Below are 20,987 nucleotides of genomic sequence, written 5' to 3'. Positions count from 1 at the left end.
ACAGAGTTTGATGGCATCTTTTCCAGGAGTGTCATGAAGGTTAAACGAAATGGCACACGATATATCCAAAAGATAAAATCAGTGTGACTTTATTAATACACGGTGGAACCCAGTCACCAAAATCTGCCCAGTACAATTTGAAATTTCTGCTTTCAAATCTCTAAAATGAGAAACTTAACCTATGAACAGGGTACTAACAGGAGCTCAGTGGGGGAGAGCACTTGTCTTACTTAGGATTTTCTTGCTGGGATAAAAGCGCCTTGGAGATGAAAGGGTTTGTCACCGAGGAAAGTCGGAGCTGAAGCAGAGGCACAGAGGAAGCTTCTGATCAGTGTTATACCATCTAGGACCACCTCTAATATTTGTTATTTGTTTAATTTGTTGAGTTGTTTAGTGTCAAGGAACAGAATAAGCAGTTGGAGATATCAATGGTGTCTGACAAGGTAACTGTCCTTATTAGCCCTAATTCTTAACCATAAAGACTAAAATCCCAGGAGAGAAGAGACTGCCAGATCAGATTGGCCTTTGGGCAAGTCTGTGAGGCACTGTCTTGATTGTCAACTGATGCGGAAGGTTTAGCCCACTGTGGGCGGCACCACCCCTAGGCAGATTGTCCTGGACAGTATAAATAAGTTAGTAGGTAGTATAGCCTTTAATGCTAGGACAAAAGAGGTAGAGGCAAAGGGATTTCTATGAATTCAAGGTCAGCCAGGTCTGAATAAGGAGACAGACACTGTCATGAAAACCCAATGGAGAGACTGGGAGGGAATCCCAGTCTGATCCAGTTTGATCCCAGGAGCAACCAGCCCACAGTCTTCCTCCTAGTTTCTGCTTCAGGAGCCTGCCTTAATTTCTATCAGCTGTGACCTGAGGCATAAGGTCAAACAAACCTTGCCCTTCCCTTAAGTAGGTCAGGGGGTTATCACAGCAGCAGAGAAGGAACTAATACAGTGGCTTGGTTTGAAAGCGCCTCCCGGCTGCGGGGACTGAGGAGCAAAGGGGCTACTACTGCACACACAGCACTTGACAAAGCAGCTTGGAGAGGCATCCAGAGTCCCGGGCAACCATCACACTGCTTTATACCAAAGCAGCAAGAGAAAGTTTTTGCTCCTAGTCTTCAGCCGAAGAACAGTATAATTGGCTTAATAAAACATTGTTTCCTTTCCCTTTAAGGTAAAAGAGTGAACCTTGAACAAAAGCTGAGAGCAGATAGCTCCAATGCGGCTCATCACCCAGCCCGAGCAGCAGAAGGCACTGCTGACTCAATTATGCACACTTAGGATGATTCTTCATCCTCCACAAATTAAGACGGAGGAAGGAAATGGGGTGAAATTATGGCATTAGTGGGAAGCTCCAGCCGTGGCAGAAATTAAAGCAAGAGGCCTTCAATTCATTACAAGTGATTTCTGCCCTCTATTCTCCCGCATGGGTTCGTTACTGAGGCTGTAATTTGGACTTCGTATCCAGCTACTTAGTAACATCTCAGAAGTAAAATCACAGTACCCACAGAGAGGCAGCCTGAGCACAAACAGCTGTGGAGGTGGCCCTGTCAGCTGTGATCCTGCAGGACATGGATGTGAAAATGAAAACCTCTCACCTTGCTGCTGTGATCTGTCTCATCAGAAGACTCCAAGTCTGGTCCTTCGCCCTCTTCCGGGGCTGTCTCAGCGCTGCTGCCCTGCTCGCTGGAGAGGCTGTGCCCTGCCACACAAGAGCAGAAAAGCAGGGGTCACCATGAACAGTCATGGCTGAGCACCTTTGGTGTGAGGCAGCACGAGGTAAGCACGGACCATGCGTACGCTGAGGGACGCCGTGTGCGTACGCAGAGGGGACCATGTGCATACGCTGAGGGGACCATGTGCATACACTGAGGGGACCGTGTGTGTACGGGACCGTGTGTGTACACTGAGGGGACCGTGTGTGTACGCTGAGGGGACCGTGTGCGTATGCTGAGGGACCGTGTATGTACACTGAGGGGACCGTGTATGTACACTGAGGGGACCGTGTATGTACACTGAGGGGATCGTGTACGTATGCGGAGGGCTCTCAGAGTGCATGTCATGGTCTTGGTTCAATAGATGGAATTTGCATTATCACTGCTGTGGTATTTCATATACATCTTTATCCTTTATATGTTGGACAAATACAGTAATGTTATGGACTAGTTGTTCCCTACAGTCCCTGCATTGAAACTGCAATGCCAGTGCCAATGTGGTGGTGTGGGGGTGGGGGCTGAGGAGGGAGTGAGATTCAGACAGACTAGGCACGGGGGCTGAGAATCTGGAGGAGGACTCCTGGCATCAACAAGGGGCTCCCCTACTCAAACAGACACATGCATATGCATGCCTGTACACACATGTAACTATGCCCTTGCCCCCCCACACAAATTTATGCATAACACACACACATATGGGGGTCAGGGAACAACAAAAGCCATCGCTGCTGGACTCCTGGGGTTGGTTGAACATAGATTCCTATTCCTCAGGCATGGAACAGGGCCTAATACCCCATACTTCTTAGGGCTCTGAATGTTCCCTATCAGTGCTCAGGTCCACGGTTCATACCTGGATTCTTACACACCAGCCCCTTCTCACACAGAATCTGAGCACACGGAGACTCCTACCCAAGACTCAAACCCTGAGGCCACATGAAAGAGAACAACTCTCTGGGTCAGGACGGCACAGGGAGAGAGGAGAAGGGAGCAAGGCGGGACTCTTCCCTCAGACTATCATCACCGCTGGTCCGAGTCACTGCTCTAAAGCTGTGAAGAGACACCATGACCAAGGCAACTTATCAGAGAAAGGCCTTTAACTAGGGCTTGCTTACAGCTTTTAGAGCCCAGATCATCACGGCGGGAAAGCATGGTGGAAACTGGGAGCCAGACAGTCAAATATGAGCCTACGGTTCTCACTTTCATTCACACCACCACACCGCAAGGTCCTCCGGGACCTTCATTGCAGGGGCAGGGGACAGCAGTAACGCCTACCCGCGCTGGCACTGCTGATCGTGCAGAGGTAGAACATGCTAAAACCGGAAGCCAAAAGCAGCCTTGCAGGACACCAGAGGGCCGAGGATGAAATTCAGTGTGAACGCTCTTACCCAGCATGCACTGGGCCATGCACAGCCACAATTGAGCAAACAGACAAATACAGAGAAAAATCCCTGTGAGGGCAAAAGGCTCCATGAAACACCGGAAATCCAGCTACCTGACACAAATGTCAAACAACCAGGCTGGAATTATTTAAAAAATAAATAAATAAATAATAAAAAAGAAATGCTTTCAAAAACATCATGCAAATTAACAGAATTTCTAAAAATAAGAGCTGAGGCCACAGAAATAAACAGTTGAGGAATAAGATACAAATCAAAGTAAAGAGAGTGGATTGTTAGGCCCATCTGAAAGTAGTACCTTACTCTAGTAAATAAAACTTCACAGGCAGTGCAATTTCAATGGGAAGACCAACTGAAAGTCTGGACATAGGACTGGAGTAACGGCTCAGCAGTCAAGAGCACTGGCTGCTCCTCTGAAGGAGCCAGGTTCCATCCCAGCACCACATGACAGCTCACAACAGCCTGTAACTACAGCCCCAGGTCACTGTACACGTGTGGTAAACAGATATACACTCAGGCCAAACACCCACAAATACAAAACAACAAATACAATAATAAAACAAACAAAACAAAAAACAAACAAAAAAAGCACACATAAGACTTTGGGGGTGCAGAGCTCCAAATTCAGTCCCTAGAAACCAAGAAACGAAGACTTTCAATAAAGGGACAACAATAAGAACTTCTTAGAAACATGGTGATTGTATTTATCTCACTAAAAAAAATTCTCTAAAAGATGTACTTCAGGGGAGAAAGAATAAACACATAATCCTAAAAAACTCTGGCATGGAAGCCGAAATGATAAAATGCTGACACCCAGGTAAGGCTTAAAATATAAACCGCACCCCCTCTCCCCCCTCCCCCTCTTCCCCCCACCTCCTCTTCCCCCACCCCCTCTCCCCCACCTCCTCTCCCCACCTCCTCTTCCCCCACCTCCTCTCCTCTACCTCCTCTCCTGCACCCCCCTCTCCCCACCCCTCTCCCCACCCCTTCCCCCCACCTCCTCTCCCCCACCTCCTCTCCCAAAAAGACACTTGGGTGTTAAAAACTTCATGGAGATCTGCTTAAAACAAGGCTGAGAGTAATTAAGACTCAAAGGCTCTGTACAGTTGTTTGAATGTCTGGACAGCAGTAGAAAAATGTAACTTTGGTTTCTGCTAGGTTAATAATCATGTCCGTCCAACTTCCAGAAGAGGACGTCAACCCACTCACAAAATCTGCAACCCCAAATTTGTCTTGTCTACAGGAAGTGCAGGGATAAAGACAGAGCAGAGACTGAGGGAACAGCCAGCCAATGGCTGCCCCAACGTGAGACCATCCCATGGGAGAGAGCCCAGCCGACACTGTTAGTGATACTGTGCTGTGCTTGCAGACAGGAGCCCAGCATGACTGTCTCCTGAGAGGCTTCATCCAGCAGAGGATGGAGACAGATGCAGAGTCCACAGCCAAACATCAGGTGGAGCTCGGAGTCTTGTGGCAGAGTGGGGGAGAGAAGTGGACAAGTCGGCCGGGTCAGGGACACCACAAGGACACCACAGGTCAACTGACCTGGGACCATGGGGGCTCACAGAGCCTGGGCCACCAACCAGGGAGCATGCAGGAGCTGACCTAGGTCCCCTACACATTCACAGCAGATGTGCAACTTGGTCTTCATGTGGGTCCCCTAAGGAGTGGCTCTGGGGATATCTCAGTCTCTGTTCCCTACCATTAGATTCCCTTCCCTCTACTTGGACTGCCCCGTTGGACCTCAGTGGGAGAGGTAATCCAAGGCAGGCTTCCCTTCTAAGAAGAAGGGAAGGGAGCGGTGAGGAGAGGGTTTGTAAAGGAAGGGAGGGGTGGAGGAGGGGGGTGTGATGGGGATAGGAAAAATGTAAGAGCGAACAGGCAAAGAACAGGGACAGGTTACATAAGTTATAAATAGAATTTAAAAATGCAATTCAGGAAAGAGAAGAGAAAATAAGAAGACAAATGAAATGACATTACAGAGACAGGAATGAAATCCCAGAAACAGGTCAGAATACATGAGTCTGCTAAGAAACATTACAGACTTAAAGCCAGCGTAAAGCAAAGCCCCAGGAAAACGCTCTGTACACGAAATGGACCGGAACACAGAGAAGCGTCAAGACAGGGAAAGCACAACCAAGCTCACGGACGCTCTATAAACGAGGAAATCCAACAGGCTCCGTTAGGGAGATACAAACTTTATAACGGCTAAGCTTGATTCATGGGTGATTTCGTAACCCTAGTCCTGAGAATTAGCAATTTACACAAGCAGCCGTCCACTAAAGGGTAGCGGCATGCCGGCAGACCACACTGGCAACAGCTTTCCTAGAACTAATTTATTTTTTCTTTTAAATTAAAGTCCAGTGACACCAAAGACAGTAAAGGAGAAGAAAAACAAGACTGAGGTACTTTCCCTGTCAGAGGAAAACCCAAGATAAGCTTACAGTGAGATAACACAGAACCGACTGCTCAGAAGAGCCCCCGCCCCCGGGTGAAGTGTGGTACTCAGCAGATGCCTAGTGCAGTCAGGAAAGGAACCAACATCTGACAAATGTCCCAAGTGCCTTGATGGCCCACATTGGAAGAAAAGAAAGAAGGAAAGAAAAACACTGGATTCTACTTACCACACTCACAGAAAACCAGCACCAGGTGGACACAAACAGAAACGTAAACAATCTAAGTTTAAAGTCTCCCGGCAGAAATATATTGGGCAGATACAACTAGCAAGAGAGAAAGAAGGCAAGGGCTTCTTGCCTTCGGAGGCTTGTACAAGTCCCAAGCTCAGCCCCTCTTACCCTACGTGGAGCCCAGCACGGGGCTGGGTCATGACTAGCTTTGACCTGTAGACATAGTCTAAGAGAAGATAAACACATTTCTAGCCAGGGCCCAAGTGGCTGCATAGCTCCTGTTCTTTCCCACCGTGCAAAGAAACCTCAAACTACAGTCTTGGGGATGGTGGGCTTCGTGGAGAAGGCCCCACTGGAGAGCCAATGTCTGTGGGGCTCATGTAATGGAGACCCAATTACACACAAGCAAGAGCGGGGTCAGTCATGCAGCCTCGGACGAGCCACTTGAGTGACTCCTGGGGAACACAGCAGTCTCCTGCTCCCAGAGGCTGGCCCACGCTGCCAGGTTACAGAGGCCTGAGGCTGGGCTGGCAGTGAGGCGGTCTGAAGGATAACCACTAATGGGTCAGGGCTGGGTGCTAATGACCATAGAAATCAGGACAGAGGAAGTGACTATTCCAGCTTCAGGAATGCCGAGGGGAAGCCCAGGACGGGGGTGCAAGCAGAAAGGGGACATCTCCTTCCCACAGTCAGATCCTTCTCTGGAGGCCCTCGGCGTAGTGGGCTTACACACACATGCACACACACATTCACACACGTGGGCACATGCATAGTCACATACACATTCACACACGTGTGCACACACACATATATACACACAGTCACATACATACACACACACACACTCACTCACTTCTACAACTCTCCAGCAGTATTATCTTTATTACAGGAGCCACTCCAGACCACAGAGGCTGATGGAACTGTCCTCTCCTTTAGGGGGTTCTCACCCCCACCCACCAGGAAACAGCACCCTCACAGGCAGCTCTGTTAGAAATCAGAGAAAGGCCAGCCTGGTCTACAGAGTGAGTTCCAGGACAGTCAGGGCTATACAGAGAAACCCTGTCTTGAAAAAACCAAATCCAAAAAACAAAAACAAAAAAAAAAACAACAAAAAGAAATCAGAGAAAAGACCAGAAAGCAGTCCTCAGAGGGGGCTGAGGAAACTGCCAGGGCAAGCAACAGTTCCACCTGTGTCTAGCCCGGCACACGGCCTGCACAGAGGAGGCTCCCGCAGGAGGCTGAGGAAGCCCAAGCACCCTCAGGAAGAACCTGCTGGCCCTCTCAAAAGCTACTACAAATAAAAGCCACCGCAAGTCAGTGGCTGCCCCTCCCCCACACTGGCTGAGACAGGCACAATGCAAACCCATGCACAAGAGTTTACCTTACAATTTACCTTTCGCTCACGCAGATCATACCACATTTATTGTGGGCCTTGTGAGAATTAAATATAAAGAAAAAAATCCTTGGCTTGATGAAATATATAATCAATGTATTCAAGTTAAGCGAATTCTCTAGTTCAAATATTTCCAAAAATGGAATTTTCTTGGGGGTTTTTTTTTGGATTTGGTTTTTTGGAGACAGGGTTTCTCTGTGTGTCCTGGAACTCACGCTGTAGACCAGGCTGGCCTCGAATTCAGAAATCCACCTGCCTCTGCGGGATTACAGGCATGTGCCACCACCGCCCAGCAGGAAATAATTTTACTAAAATTATTTTACTATGTGTGTGTGTGTGTGTGTGTGTGTGTCTGTGTGTGTCTGTGTGTGTGTGTGTGTGTGTGTGTAACTAAAATTTTCAGGAACTGGCTCCTCTTTCACCACGGGGGTCTGAGGAAGCAAACTCAGGTTGTCAGGCTTGGTGGCGACTCCTTTAAACACTAAGCCGTCTCCCCAGCCCCTAGGAAAAGAAGTTTTAAAAGTTATTACTATGGGGGCTGGAGAGATGGCTCAGCAGTTAAGAGCACTGACTGCTCTTCCGAAGGTTCTGAGTTCAAATCCCAGCAACCACATAGTGACTCACAACCATCTGTAATGAGATCCATCACCCCCTTCTGGTGTGCCTGAAGACAGCTACAATGTACTTACATATAAATCTCTTTTTTAAAAAATAGTTATTACTAACACTTGAATTTAAATGAGAAGAAAAACTGTGATTGATGGATGGATGGATGGTGGGGTGGGACAAGACAGACTGACAACCCTGACTGTAGTCTGGGACTTGGCTGTTGGGCTATGGTTCTGTTTTAGTTTTCGGTCATGTCACATCTATGTGATTCAAAGAACTGCATGTATGTGATTCAAAGAACTGCATGTCCACCCCCTACAGTCATCAGAATTAGCAGTAGACAAATGCAGAGACCAAGAGGTCACGCGAGGCAGTGGAGCATGTGCTGCGCGGGCCTGCAGAGCGGCCCAGGTATGGATCCCAGCACTCCAGGCTGAAGAAGGGGGCTCTCAAGGCTGGGCTAACCTGGGCTAGGTAGTAAGTTGGATGACACCTTCGGGTAGAGTAAGACCCTGTATCAAAAAGAAACAAATCTGGGTGAGAGAGAGACCTGGCCTCCAAGCCTACGGACCTTAGTTCAATTGGATGTGCACGGCAGAGGAGAGCCCTGGCTCCTGCACACTGGCCACTGGCTTTCACATGTGGGCCGTGATAGACGTGTAAGTGCAGTGTGCACACACGCATGAGTACACAAAGTAGAAATTAATTTCCATTAATCCAGAGATTATGGATCTGGGCATGACTAATCTCGTGAGCTTTTAGAAAAAGTAAACTATAAAGTACAGTAGTGACGTCTAGAATAATTATTTTATGTGCACCGGTGATTCACCCTTATGTATGTGCTCTGTGTGAATCCCTGACATCAAGAGAGGCTGGAAGAGAGTATCCGATTTCTTAGAACTAGAAGTATAGACAGTTGTGAGCCACCCTGTGGGTGCTGGGGATTAAACCTGGGTCTTCTGCAAGGAAAACAACCATTCTTAACTGCTTGGCTGTCTCTCCCACTCCAACCCTAAAGATTTTTAAAAACATAAAAATGAAGCCTCCGCTTGCCCCCCATCAGTAAATTTACCCCCACCCCCTATACACACACTGAATCTGACAGATGTCATCAGCCAACTCTCGCCGCAAATCACCAACCAACTCTCGCTGCAAATCAAGACAAGGCCTTTTGATCCTCCACACCCCAGAAGGGCCCGCAGAGGCAGGCCATGTGCTAAGTGACAGAAAGCCTGGGTGCCAACAGCTTACAAGGCACACATGGCTGCGAACTTTATAGCCAAACATGGGCCATGTGTGGCTGGGTATCCGGAGGCTTCGGGAATCTAATGAACCGGACCAGATTTGTTTGCAGGAAGACAGAGCTCAGCACTTGCTCTTTTGTGGTGCCCCTCCCTGCTCCCTCAGGGAGCTTCAGGAAATCTCCACAGAACATCAGAACAAAACATCTTCCCTCTGTATTGCACAGAAAGCACTTACTGACCAGGCAGATCCGGCGCTGCCCAAGCCTGGTGCAAACAGTTCCTCCTTTGAACCCAAGTGCCTCAGCCTAACATGGAAAACACAGGGCCTTTCCTGTGACCCAGATGCCAGGGAATCTACTTCCTGCAGGAGGCGCCTCTGCACTCTCTGCAGCCCACAGCTTCCTCTCAGCAGCAGACAGATGTGCAGGAAGCTTAATCAAAGGTCGGGCTCTCCAATGTGGGCCTGGTCTGAACCAGTCAGTCACCCAGGCTCAACTCTCTCTAGCTCAAAATGCAAGAATAGCCACTTTTCAAATAAGGAGCAGCGAATGTCCTGCTAGAAATCTCGCCTGGTGTCTTTACTACAAAAGTGCAGACCCCTCACTGAAATAAAGCAAGACGCCTGCTTCACCTCAGTCAGCCAAGTAGATGTCTAGGGAGGATGCATCAGAAAGGCACTGCCACCAAAATGAATGTCACTCTAATAACAGAACTTAAGTGAGGCAGAATTTTGGAAGAGTATACGTGTGTGTATCTGTGTATGTAAATGTATGTATGCGTGTGAGCCTGTGTACCTACGCATGCATGTGTGTCTGTCTCTCTCTGTGTGTGTGTGTGTGTGTGTGTGTGTGTGTATGTGTGTGTGTAAGGGGGTCTTGCTACGTAGTCTTGGCTGGTCTAGTACTTGCTACATTACTTAAGATTACCTCTCTCAGTAATCTTGCCTGTCACCCAAGTGACAGCATGGCAGGCTTCTATCACCATTCCTGGCACTACACATATATTTAAAACTTCTGAAAAGAGACCCTAGATGCCACTTAATGATAATTCTTACAATTTTGTATAGAAGTTGAGTTTTTTCATAATTACTACCGCAAGTAGCCTTATTGATAAACTTCTTCATCTCTATCCTATGCCACAATAGTGACTCATTTTTAAGATGCTACCATTAAAAATAAGTTCTCTCTTTCCTGACACACGTGGCAGAAAAGGGATGTGGTAGTCTAGCATATTAATAACACAATGCATACAGGTTTTAGGAAGCTTCTAAGAAACTTAGGCTCTGTGCCTGCCTTCTCACACTGACGCTGGCTGAGGCACACAGCTGAATGAGGGAGACATGGACCTTCTAATAAACCTCACCAGTGGTGCGCAGCTGGGGGGCGGGGCTCAGGGGGAGGGGCAGCGGCAGACTCTGAGGGCATTTTACTTGGGACTGGGCAGGTACTGCTATCTTACAAGGCTTGTAAGGATGCACAGAACCTCACACCAAAGAATTACCAGACCCAAAATGTTAAGATGCGTATTCACAACAAATTCCGTAAGAACTTCCCGAAAGAACTTAGTAGGGGCTTCTTGGAAACCCTATACAAGCCTCATTTGCAGGTTCTCACACTCACTCCTCCCCTTCACAACACGGATCCTCCTAGAATCACACTCACTGAGGGAACTATCCTTTTCCTGCCTCGGCTCCCTTCCTGGTGTGTTTGTAAACACGTGCAAGGGGAAGAAGACTGAAGGGAGGGGCAGTAGAATTCAGTCAGAATTTTGGATGTCAAATGGCCACGGACTGGAACTGGGTCTTGGAATATGCAGTGCAGACCTGGGCTTTCAAGGCCATACAAAGGCAAAGTGAGGAGAAAATGCACTCTGTGGTCAATTAACAGATTTCCAACATAAACGCCAATGACGTGGATCCTGAAATGGTATCAGGCTCTGCTTGTCACTAGAACCCAGGACAGAAAAACAAGTCTACAAACAGGGAGAGTTGGTGGGCTACAGGGTTCCAACAGTAGGCACATATGGGAATCACTCACACAAGAAACTGAGGGACACAGAGCTGGGGGGGGGGGGGGTCTCCCGGGGCCTCTGTGCTCAGGAATACAGAGCTCCTTCTCGCCAGCCAGAAGCGGTATGCAAGGAGCCGGTCAGAGAAGCCACTTGCTGCTGGTGGAAACAGAACAGGAGCAGAGGAGGGGCGACTGGTTATCTGTCACACAATCCCCATGTGCTCTGTGACAGCGACTGCCTTAGGACGGAAACTTTCTAATACACTTACTGTTAGAGCAAACGTTGACTCGCTTAACCGTCACATGGACCTAGCAAGATGGCAGTGTCCTCTTGTCTCCACGTTGTAATGAGGACACGGTGCACAGAGTGCTGAATCAGGACCCACAGGGCCACGGGCTAACATCAAAATGAACGCAGTCCCCACGAACCTGGTTCGGGGCCTATTTTTAACCATCAGTCTGATGTTTCTACCTACAAGGGTCAGGCTTCTATATGAGAAAGAGGTGTAAAAATAACCACAGCTTGAAAGAGAATCGCAACCTTCAGTCCCGGCTCTCAGGGGAAGGCCTAGTCAAGCCTGCATGCAGTCAGTACCAGGGCTCGCGGGCCTCAGAGTCCCTGAGGTGTTCACGCTCCCCACCTGGATCTCGTGTCCAGGCCACTAAACATTCAGCATGACCATCTTAAAGACATCTCAGCACTAAACCCCAAACTTGTTACTCCGGGTGGTTTTTATTTTTAGTTACTTCTAAATTTAGACCAAGGCTGGAGTCCAGCCTTCCCATTGTCCAACCGCTCTGTGCTACGGTGGTCATCTGCTGAGTGTGTGTTATCTCCGCCTTGCTGTGGGGCAGGCTGGCTGGGAGCCCATCCTGTTTCCTCGATCTCCCTATTATCTTCTGCTCTTAAATGAAGATCAAGAAGTGGAAGCACTCCACTTCCTGAAGGGAGAAGGGAGGGAGAGAGACTCAGATGGGGCCCACGAGCCCCGTATTACAGCCATTAGGTTAGGAAAAAACAGAGGAGAGGATACATCTCCTCCTGAAGTCTCCAAAGTCGCAGCTTTGCTGTTCGGGACCAGGGTCAGTTCAGTAGTTGTGGAGCAGAGCCTCCATAGGTGCCTGGTCCATGGGGGTTACAGGAAAGCCAGTGTTGTGTGGAAGACTCCATCAAAGGTAAGAGGCCCAGTATCTGCACAGAACACACCCAGATCCTTCCAAAACAGACTCCTATGGACAAGGACACTTTCCAGTAACAACAACTGTGCCTAGTTTACCGTAATCTCAGTATTCAAGAGGCTGAGGCAGGAGGCTTCCAAATAGGAGCTAATTAGGGAGAGACCATGATTACAGGCTGATCTGGACTACACTGATAGACCCTGTTTCAGAAGCAAACAGTCCTTAAAGACTCTCATGGAAATAATCCGTGCATATACAAATGGTCTTTTCAGTAAGGAATAGACAGTGATGGTAAATAAGAGAGCGTTTGTGAGCGAGAGTCGTCTGGGTCACACAAGGACGGAAGCTGTCTCTAAGGGGCCAGAGCACAGTGCTCTCTGGCTTTGCAGACCTGGAGCCCCCTACCACCCCACCACTCAGTCTGCCACTGAGATGGGGAGAGAACTCAAGCCAATGTGTGAACAGGAGGATCCGAGTCACTCAAAATCAGGTGCGGTGACCCAATTTCTGTTTGTGGATTATAATATTGTAGTTCTGAATGTGTATCTATACACAACAGAACTGACACTGGTGGAATTAATCCAAACACGGCCACACACACTTGTCGTGTGTGTCTGCTCCCCAGATCCGTAAACTTCTCTAATCACACTTCCACGCGGTCCATTTGGTCTCAGAACAGAGGTTATTTGGTAGGATTACAAGTGCCACCTTGTGGCCATCTGAGAGGACAGCCTCCGTGGTCTTCATTCCCTCTCTTTCCTTGGCATTCTCCATGCCGTTGAAATGTGAGGACCACTCTGACCTGGCAGTCCTAGGGGTTAACAGCAATCAAACACAATCAAGTTTCTGAGGCTTCAAATTATCAAACTCTTCCAAAATCCGCTAAACAAAACCATCAGTGATCGTGGGGTTAAGCTGTAGAATATAATCTGACAATGGCGAGGCACTGCGGAATATAATCTGACAGTGATGATGACCTAACCCTAACCCCAACCCCAACCCCAACCCAAACCCAACCCAACCCTAACCCTATCCCTAACCCTAACCCAACCCAACCCTAACCCTAACCCAACCCCAACCATAACCCAACTCTAATCCTAAACCTAACCCTACCAGACAGATGCTGAAACTAGAGACCCACCACCACCACCACCACCACCACCCTGCTCACATGAGATACTCCCACTGCCTCAAGCTTCTTCCATCTCCCTGAAAACACAAGATGAAGAGAAAATAATTCTGAAACCAACACTAGCAAGCCAACCTAGAGCCGAGCACAGCCCGCACAGCCCCTCTGCCCACTGGCTTGCACTGTGTTCAGTAGGAAAGTTAAGTCCAAAGAAGTGGAAGGTAAGGATGAAGAAAAGATACCCGCTCTCAGAAAACAAGACACTTGAGCAGGAGAGACACACAGACTCATACATACACACACACACAAACACGCAAGGAAGGCAAGCATCACACGAGCCAGGCAATGGGGACACTGTCCTCTCATTGCAGCACTGAGAAAGCTGAGGCAGGGAAATCCCTGGTTCGAGACCAAGCTAGGCTATTCAGGGAATTCCAAGCCAGACCGGGCTACCAAGTGAGAGCCTGTTAAGAGTAAAATTTAGAAACCAATCCAGCATAGACAGCGAATAGCATCCTACGGCTGCAGCCCACAGACACACACTGAGGGTTATAGAACCCCTTTAGGGGTTCACACTAACTCTGTGGGGGTCCTAGGGAGGCAGGAGGCACCCGAGCTGCTTCCATCAGAATGAGCACCAGAAGGCGCAGGGAAGAAACTGGGAAGGGTCCTGGATTGGGCAGGGTGGGGCAGGGTTTCCACTGACCCAATTTATATTCACAGGAACCAAGCCAACCAAACGCCTGCTGGACAAGTTTACTCACAAAGCATCCAATTTCTCTCACAAAGGAAGAGGAGCAAGGCAGAGCAGATTTCAAGGAGAGAGACAGAGAAGGCTAGAGTAGAATTCAGCATCCCAGGATCTGATGTGATCCCGTCTCTACCTGCAACCATGAAATGGCGAGCTCCCAGCACTCACCTCCCTCCAAGATGACAATGAGCAAAAGAAACAGAGCTCTTCTGAGTGGGAACAGCAGACTTGCAGCAAAACGGACATTCCACAACAAAAATACCTTCTCTTTCCCTTTGAAGTGTCAACAGGAAGCGCAGGGCTGGCTATGAGATTTGCTCACTACTACCAGGGCTTGCAGGAGCGAGCCCTGAGCCCTGAGGTGGGCAGAACGCGGTGTACCTCCCCGGGCAGGGCATGGCTGTGGGAAGTGCAGCCAGCCCTCGGCACAGCATACCTGGGTTGCTGGTGAGGAAGGCGAGGGGGCTCTCGCCCAGGTCCACAGGGCCGTCCACTCGGTGTGGGGGGTTCTCCAGGAGTTCCACTCCTCCCTCAGGCTCAGGGTAGGTCCTCACCAGGAGGCCCAGGGAGGGCTGTGAGAGGAAATCTTTGAGCAGAGATGAATTCAGGGTGCCAGCAGCACGATTATTGATCTCGAGAATTTCATCTCCCGCCTTCAGGCCTGCCAACACGTGATGGAAAAGTTTTAATGTCACACAAACCAGAGCATAACAACTTAGACGTTCTGTCAGGAGGGGCATGCCCAGCTCTCCTGCTATGAGTCTCACAGACCAGGGCTGCTCTGAGCAGGCTGCCGTGTTCACATGGGTTAGAGAAGGCTCTAGAGCCCTGGTTCTCAACCTTCCTAATGCTCTGGGCCTTGAATACAGTTCCCTGTGTTGTGGTGATACCAACCATAAAATTGCTTTCTTGCTACTTCATAAATGTAGTTTTGCTACTGTTGTGAATTGTAACATAAGAATCCGACTTGCTAGACATCTGATATGCCCCACGGGTGGAGAGCCAGGGCTCTAGACCTTCTCTTCTGAGGCTGGTGAATCACCCAAACAATCACTAATCCTTCAGTGTGTTCTAAACATCTGCCAATCTTCCTTTTCAAGTGCCAATTCTGGTTAACTCTCCAAGATGCTGGTCCCAGGACACACACATCAGCGTACTGTACGCACTTGTATCTCTTGATCATTTTTATGGAACTAAAATGCAGGAAGTTGCTTTTTTCTATCACTATAAGTTAGGCTGCTGTTTCTGGACCCTCAAATTCGTATAGAGATGACAGTTTACAGAACCCAATGCAGTTGTTAAAACTCTCCCCTGCATTTTCCCCGTAAGTGCATCTTTAACCTTTAGCCCTAAACAATTTGCTTTTGGGTAAAAATCTAGAGCAGTATAATATTTAAACAGAAAATAAAAAATTTCAATATATGAAATGTTGGTGGTTGGTTTTGGGGTGTGTGTGTGTGTGTGTGTGTGTGTGTGTGTGTGTGTGTGTGCATGTGTGCATGTGTGCATGTGTGCATGGATGTCCTGGAACTCACTACATGGCCCAGTCTGACTGTGAACATCTCAGCCTCTCAGGAGCTGGGATGATAGGTGTGAGCCACCGTGACTGGCTTTGATCTTTCCTTAAAACAATTCAAATACCTATAATTTAGATATACAGGATATTAGAGTAAAAAGATTGGAAAGCCAGAAGGCACCTGAGGAAGTTTTTCAGAGGGAAGACTCAGGCACTCAGCAGGGTAAGAGTAGTGGCCAGGTCAGTGTTGGCCTCTGAAAACTATGTCCCTGATCTGACATCTAAGAGTGCCATTTTCCATAGAAGGAGTATCTTTGCTGTTGGAACCATGAGACGTTGGATTTTCTGTCTGTTGGGCCCTATGCCCCTCAGTGTTATAGCCACAAGCCCACAAATGGATGGCGCCGTTAGAAACTGGATGAGACCAGAGAGGTTTCTCTCAAGAGCCCTCAGAGGGGAGAGTGGTCAGTGAAACCTTGACTGGCTTCTCTAGAACATCAACTGCTGCTGCTATAAGCCACCCACCTTCCAGTGGTTTGTTGTGGCAACACTGGGAAGACAACACAGGGCGAGTTCTTCTCAGGATGAGCAGAGAGGAGAGGGGGCCATTAGCAGTAGTCTACAGCATCTCCCTGCATCATGTCTGTCACAGCTGCGGCATAGCCTGGCTCTGTGACCCTTGGCTGTTACTGAGTCACCCCAGCCTCAGTGTCTTATGTAAGAAATGGGGAGGGAGAGAGGAAATGAAGCTAATCATGTGGCCAGACACTGAACAGGCCCTGAAGAGCCTGAAGATACTCAGTAGACACTGGCTCTCCATGTTGTCATTCATCCCCGACTGACCCTGGAAATGAGAACTGACTATGAAAACTATCTAGGGTACTAGAGAGATGGCTCCGAGGTTAAGACTTCCAGAGGTCCTGAGCTCAATTCTCAGCAGCCACATGGTGGCTCATAACCCTCTATAATGAGACCTGGTGCCCTCTTCTGGCCTACAGGCACATATGCAGGCAAAATGCTGTATATATAATAAATAATAAATAAATAAACAATCGAATAAATATTGAAAGAAAGAAAGACAGACAGACAGAAAAGAAAGAGAGAGAGAGAGAGAGAGAGAGAGAGAAAGAGAGAAAGAGAGAAAGAAAGAAAGAAAGAAAGAAAGAAAGAAAGAAAGAAAGAAAGAAAGAAAGAAAGAAAGAAAGAAAGAAAGAAAGAAAGGAAGGAAGGAAGGAAAGAAGCCTATATGTAGCATCCACACTGTCTGGAGTAAGATGGTGTTTGCCTTTCTCATCCTGGCTATGTCTTGTGAGGCCATCGTGAAAATACTGGCTAATGATAAATGGCCCTTTTATGATCTCCAAACGAGAATGGCAGTCCAAAATGAACAGGGCCTTGATTTGGGGGGCGGGGTGGTGGTGGTGGTGAAGGGTCAAAGGGCACACAAAGGCACAAAGAGCCAGTTCTGCAAGAGCAGCCAACACGAGGCCCAACTACAAGTGGCCTGTGTGTGAAGAGCAATGGGTGGGAACGGGCACAAGGGGTCCAGAAGCAGTATGGAAGAGGCAGAGCCCAGTGTAGCCGGCAGACAGAGGAAACAGAAGGGTGTGTTTGTGCGCCGGGTGTTCGGTTCCACCTAGGCAGCCAGGTAGCGGTCCCCTGGGCATTCTTGTCAACATCAGATTCTGGTCATTTTAACCGGGATGCAGGCACCTAGGCTGTGTTCCACAAATCAGTCAGAGTTCCAGTCTACACACTAATGGGTGGTCAAAGAACTTGGACTCTGTGAATGTGGGGAAGGAGGTAACTCACAGATTACAGGTATCCCAGGCTGACTGGACAACAGACTCAAACTGAACTGCAGGAGCAGATGGAATCTGGGAAGGGGGATGGTTGGGACTCAGAACGCTTGAAGGGGGTGTGTTGGGATGTGTGTTTTCCTTAATTGCTAGACCTAGCGCCCCAGTGCCTCATCCTGGCACTGCCTGCCCTGTGTAGAGTGCCGTGGAGACATCTGTTTCCATCAGGCATCGGGGTTCTCAAAGAAACAGGATGTGACTAACGCCAGAAGATCCCCCACCCCTGCCCCCGCCAGCAGTGCTCATCCTGCTGCAAGTGATAAGATCAGTCACCGGGTCTGGAGGGCGACGAGCCAGGCTCAGCGCCCCTGCAAGCTCTGGTCCCCAGACTGCCTGTGGTGCAGACAGCACACAGGGAACATAAAGGAGGCTCTCCCCTGTGGCAGCTAGGACATAAGCGGTTCCCTCACAATCTCACCTCTGCCCTGTCTGCGCACGGAGACTGGAAAAGCTAGGGACACAGAGAAATTGCCTTGTGTTGGGTACAAGGGAAAAATGGGAAGGCCAGCTTGCAAACCAGGGATGGCTGGGGAAGGCTGGCAGTCACCAGAGCTAAGAGACATCTGACAAATTCCTCCCCGAGGCTCTGAAAGGAACTGATCCTCTCCACACCTTGACTTCAGCCTTCCAGCCCCTTGAACCGTGGGAGGGAAATTTTCTGAGCTTTTGAACCACACTGTTCGTTCATTTTATTACAGGGATCCTAATGCTAACAGAGTGCACGGGTTCCATCTTCTCTTGGTACCCTCAGCAGAAGGATTCCAGGACGGCCCTTGACTACATCCACGGGTGGACAGGGTGGAGCCATATTTGTGGATAGCCGCATTTAAATCATCAGTGAGTGGCCTGTAATACCTAAGACAGCACAGATGCAATGAAAACGGCTGACCACATGACGTTGCTTAGGGAGGGATCACAAGGACCAAGGGGGACACACGCTCAGTATTTACAGAACTTTTTCTTTCTTTCTTTTTTTTTTTCTTTTGGATTTGGTTTTTTCAAGACAGGGTTTCTCTGTGTAGCCCTGGCTGTCCTGGAACTCACTCTGTAGACCAGGCTGACCTCGAAATCAGAAATCCGCCTGCCTCTGCCTCCCAGAGTGCTGGGATTACAGGCATGCGCCACCACCGCCCGGCTACATAACTTTTTCTTAACACCCCATGACCCGGAAGATTTTCAGTGTTCAGTTTGGTAGAATCCACAGATGTACAGCCTACGGACAGAGAGTGCCCAGACCATGGTTAACTAGGCTGAGAAGGGACTCTGAGAATACAAAGATGGAGCACAGGGCTTCAAGGCAGTTGGAATGCATGCTAAGCTCTTGCAGGGCCAAAAGGAGAGAGCTGACAGCGGAGTCAAGGAGGCTGAATGGAAATTCAACTTCTGCAGACTCTCCAGGAAGTGACAGAGTGGAAAAGCCACTTCTGGGGGTGCTACAGGTTCAGGTCAGGCCTCTAGGCGCTGGGGACCAAAGCTCTGCTTCCTCCAGGCCCCAGAGCTCTTCCTAAGATAGAGAACAAGCCCTGTAGTTAGAAGAGAACTTTGCAGTAGGAAAGGGAAACTGAAATAAACAAGGGCCACTGAGGTAGGGGGAGGAGGGGCTGGCCTGTCTGTAGAGCCTAACACTGGAGGCTGACGCATAAAGAACATGAGTTCAAGACCAGCCTGAGCCACATCATGAGTTCCAAGACAGCCTTGGCTACATATCAAGGCCCTGTCTCAAAACCTAAAAAAGCAAAACAAAATGGCAGAAACAAACACCTCCGCTCCGCCTTACCTTTCTTGGAAGCCAGCCCGGTTTCCTTGACGCTGTTCACGTAGAGCCTTCGAATCCCATCTTCGTCCACAGAAGAAAGCAAAAACCCTGCGGGTCACAAGACAGAAGCAGGGGCTCACAGCTCTGAAGGCTTAGCCGACAACAGGAAGTACCTGCTGTGAGCACAGAGGTACAGCTATGTTTTGAGTTACACTTTGGAATTTTTTTTTCCTGTTGTTCATATTGTTTTTACACAGCATGGGGGTTGGGGGGGTGGGAGGATGTATTTTTAGATCATTCTAAAAGTAACTACTTATAAAAATAAATATCACTAAGTCCATTAATCTCCATCCTTCACACTAGCCCGCCAGTGCAAACAGAAGGACATTGGTACATCTCACCTGTTTCCTGGTAAAGGGACTTGCTTTTTCCACCCTGTCCTTCCCGGCACAAACCAGGCAGACAGGTCAGCTCCTCAGGGCCCCTCACCTGTTTTGTTTTGTTTTGTTTTTCCTTATCCAGTCTCTATCTTAGGATATATGGTCCCTGGGTATGACATGTGCTTGCCACACAGAGGTACTGCTGTGTGGACACTACTGTAACTCCCTCTCCCGTTCTGAAACTCGCTTTATACATACCGTTTCATACTGGAACGTGGTTAACTGATCTCATATTTCATTAGTGACTATCAGAATATTAAATAGTTAACCAATGCTGAGGGGAAAAGAAAATGTTTAAAAAAAAATAGGAGACAGACAGACAGACAGACAGACCTATTGTAAGGATGGATGCCAGAGAGTCACAGAGACCTTTCAAGCAATGTCAAAATGAAAGCTGAATTTTCTGTTGAGTTCATGGTACTAGGAAGTCCCTGTGTGGGTAAGGAGGCCCACCAGAATTAGCATCAGCTAATTCTCCAAGTCCTGTGACTCTCTGACAGAGAACAGAACTTTTTTTTAAATTTATTTATTTATTATATGTAAGTACACTGTAGCTGTCTTCAGACATTCCAGAAGAGGGTGTCAGATCTTGTTAAGGATGGTTGTGAGCCACCATGTGGTTGCTGGGATTTGAACTCAGGACCTTTGGAAAAGTAGTCAGTGCTCTTAACTGCTGAGCCATGTCTCCAGCCCCTGAGAACAGAACTTCTTATCCTCCCTATATTATTAATTTGATTTTCATTCTTAGGGGCCGCAGACAATTACACTGCTAATGAGAGGGGCGGAGAACCAGCCTGCTTAGTTGGCAGACAAGACCAAGACAGAGGCTGCTCTGAAGCTGTTGGCCACAGTGGTCCCTTCAGTTCCTGGTGCTGAGAGATTGCTAACCAAGGAGTGACTGAGGCAGGAGATCCATCCAGCCTGAGCCCTGCAGTGAACTAGGAAGTCCTGCACCAGGTACTTGGGTGCACAATCCAGGCACGAGAAACACACTCAAGTCCTCAAGCTGGTGGGGAACCTCTGACTGTGAGCAGAGCAAACAAAGGGATCTTGGGCACAGCCTCCTTTCCAAAGACCACGCCAGGATAACAAGACTTTACAAATGCACACAGCATCCCACAGACTAACTCTGTAGGGACAGGACGAGAGGACTGCCTCTTGCTGGAGCCTGCGCCACTGGACGGCACAGGCATTGCAGTGAGGTCTGTGTAACTGTGTCCCACATTGGCGAGTGTAAAGGGGACACTGCTTCTAGCTGAATGAAGAACATGCTCTTACGGCCAGTCAACCAAGGATTCCAGTAGGATAGGAACACTCTAATCTCAGCGAACTTTAATAAAGGCCAAAATGATTGCCAACAGGAG

The 20,987-nt window shown here is 48.6% G+C and overlaps 1 protein-coding gene across 15 annotated transcripts in view; it reads right to left on the bottom strand.

The window, feature by feature from the left end:
* Tiam1 (TIAM Rac1 associated GEF 1) overlaps positions 1–20,987 on the bottom strand; it is a 344,338-nt gene that overhangs the window by 36,397 nt on the left and 286,954 nt on the right. For all 15 annotated transcript variants that reach the window (XM_052157908.1, XM_052157899.1, XM_052157895.1 and 12 more), the window contains 3 exons: positions 19,205–19,291; positions 14,489–14,713; positions 1,598–1,701 (listed from right to left, as the gene is read on the bottom strand). In XM_052157908.1, coding sequence (XP_052013868.1) covers positions 1,598–1,701; positions 14,489–14,713; positions 19,205–19,291 — 416 coding nt within the window. The remainder of the gene's footprint in view (positions 1–1,597; positions 1,702–14,488; positions 14,714–19,204; positions 19,292–20,987) is intronic.

Source organism: Apodemus sylvaticus, chromosome 15, assembly GCF_947179515.1.
Source record: "Apodemus sylvaticus chromosome 15, mApoSyl1.1, whole genome shotgun sequence".
NCBI lineage: Eukaryota > Metazoa > Chordata > Mammalia > Rodentia > Muridae > Apodemus > Apodemus sylvaticus.
This window is presented reverse-complemented; position numbering and strand designations above follow the sequence as displayed.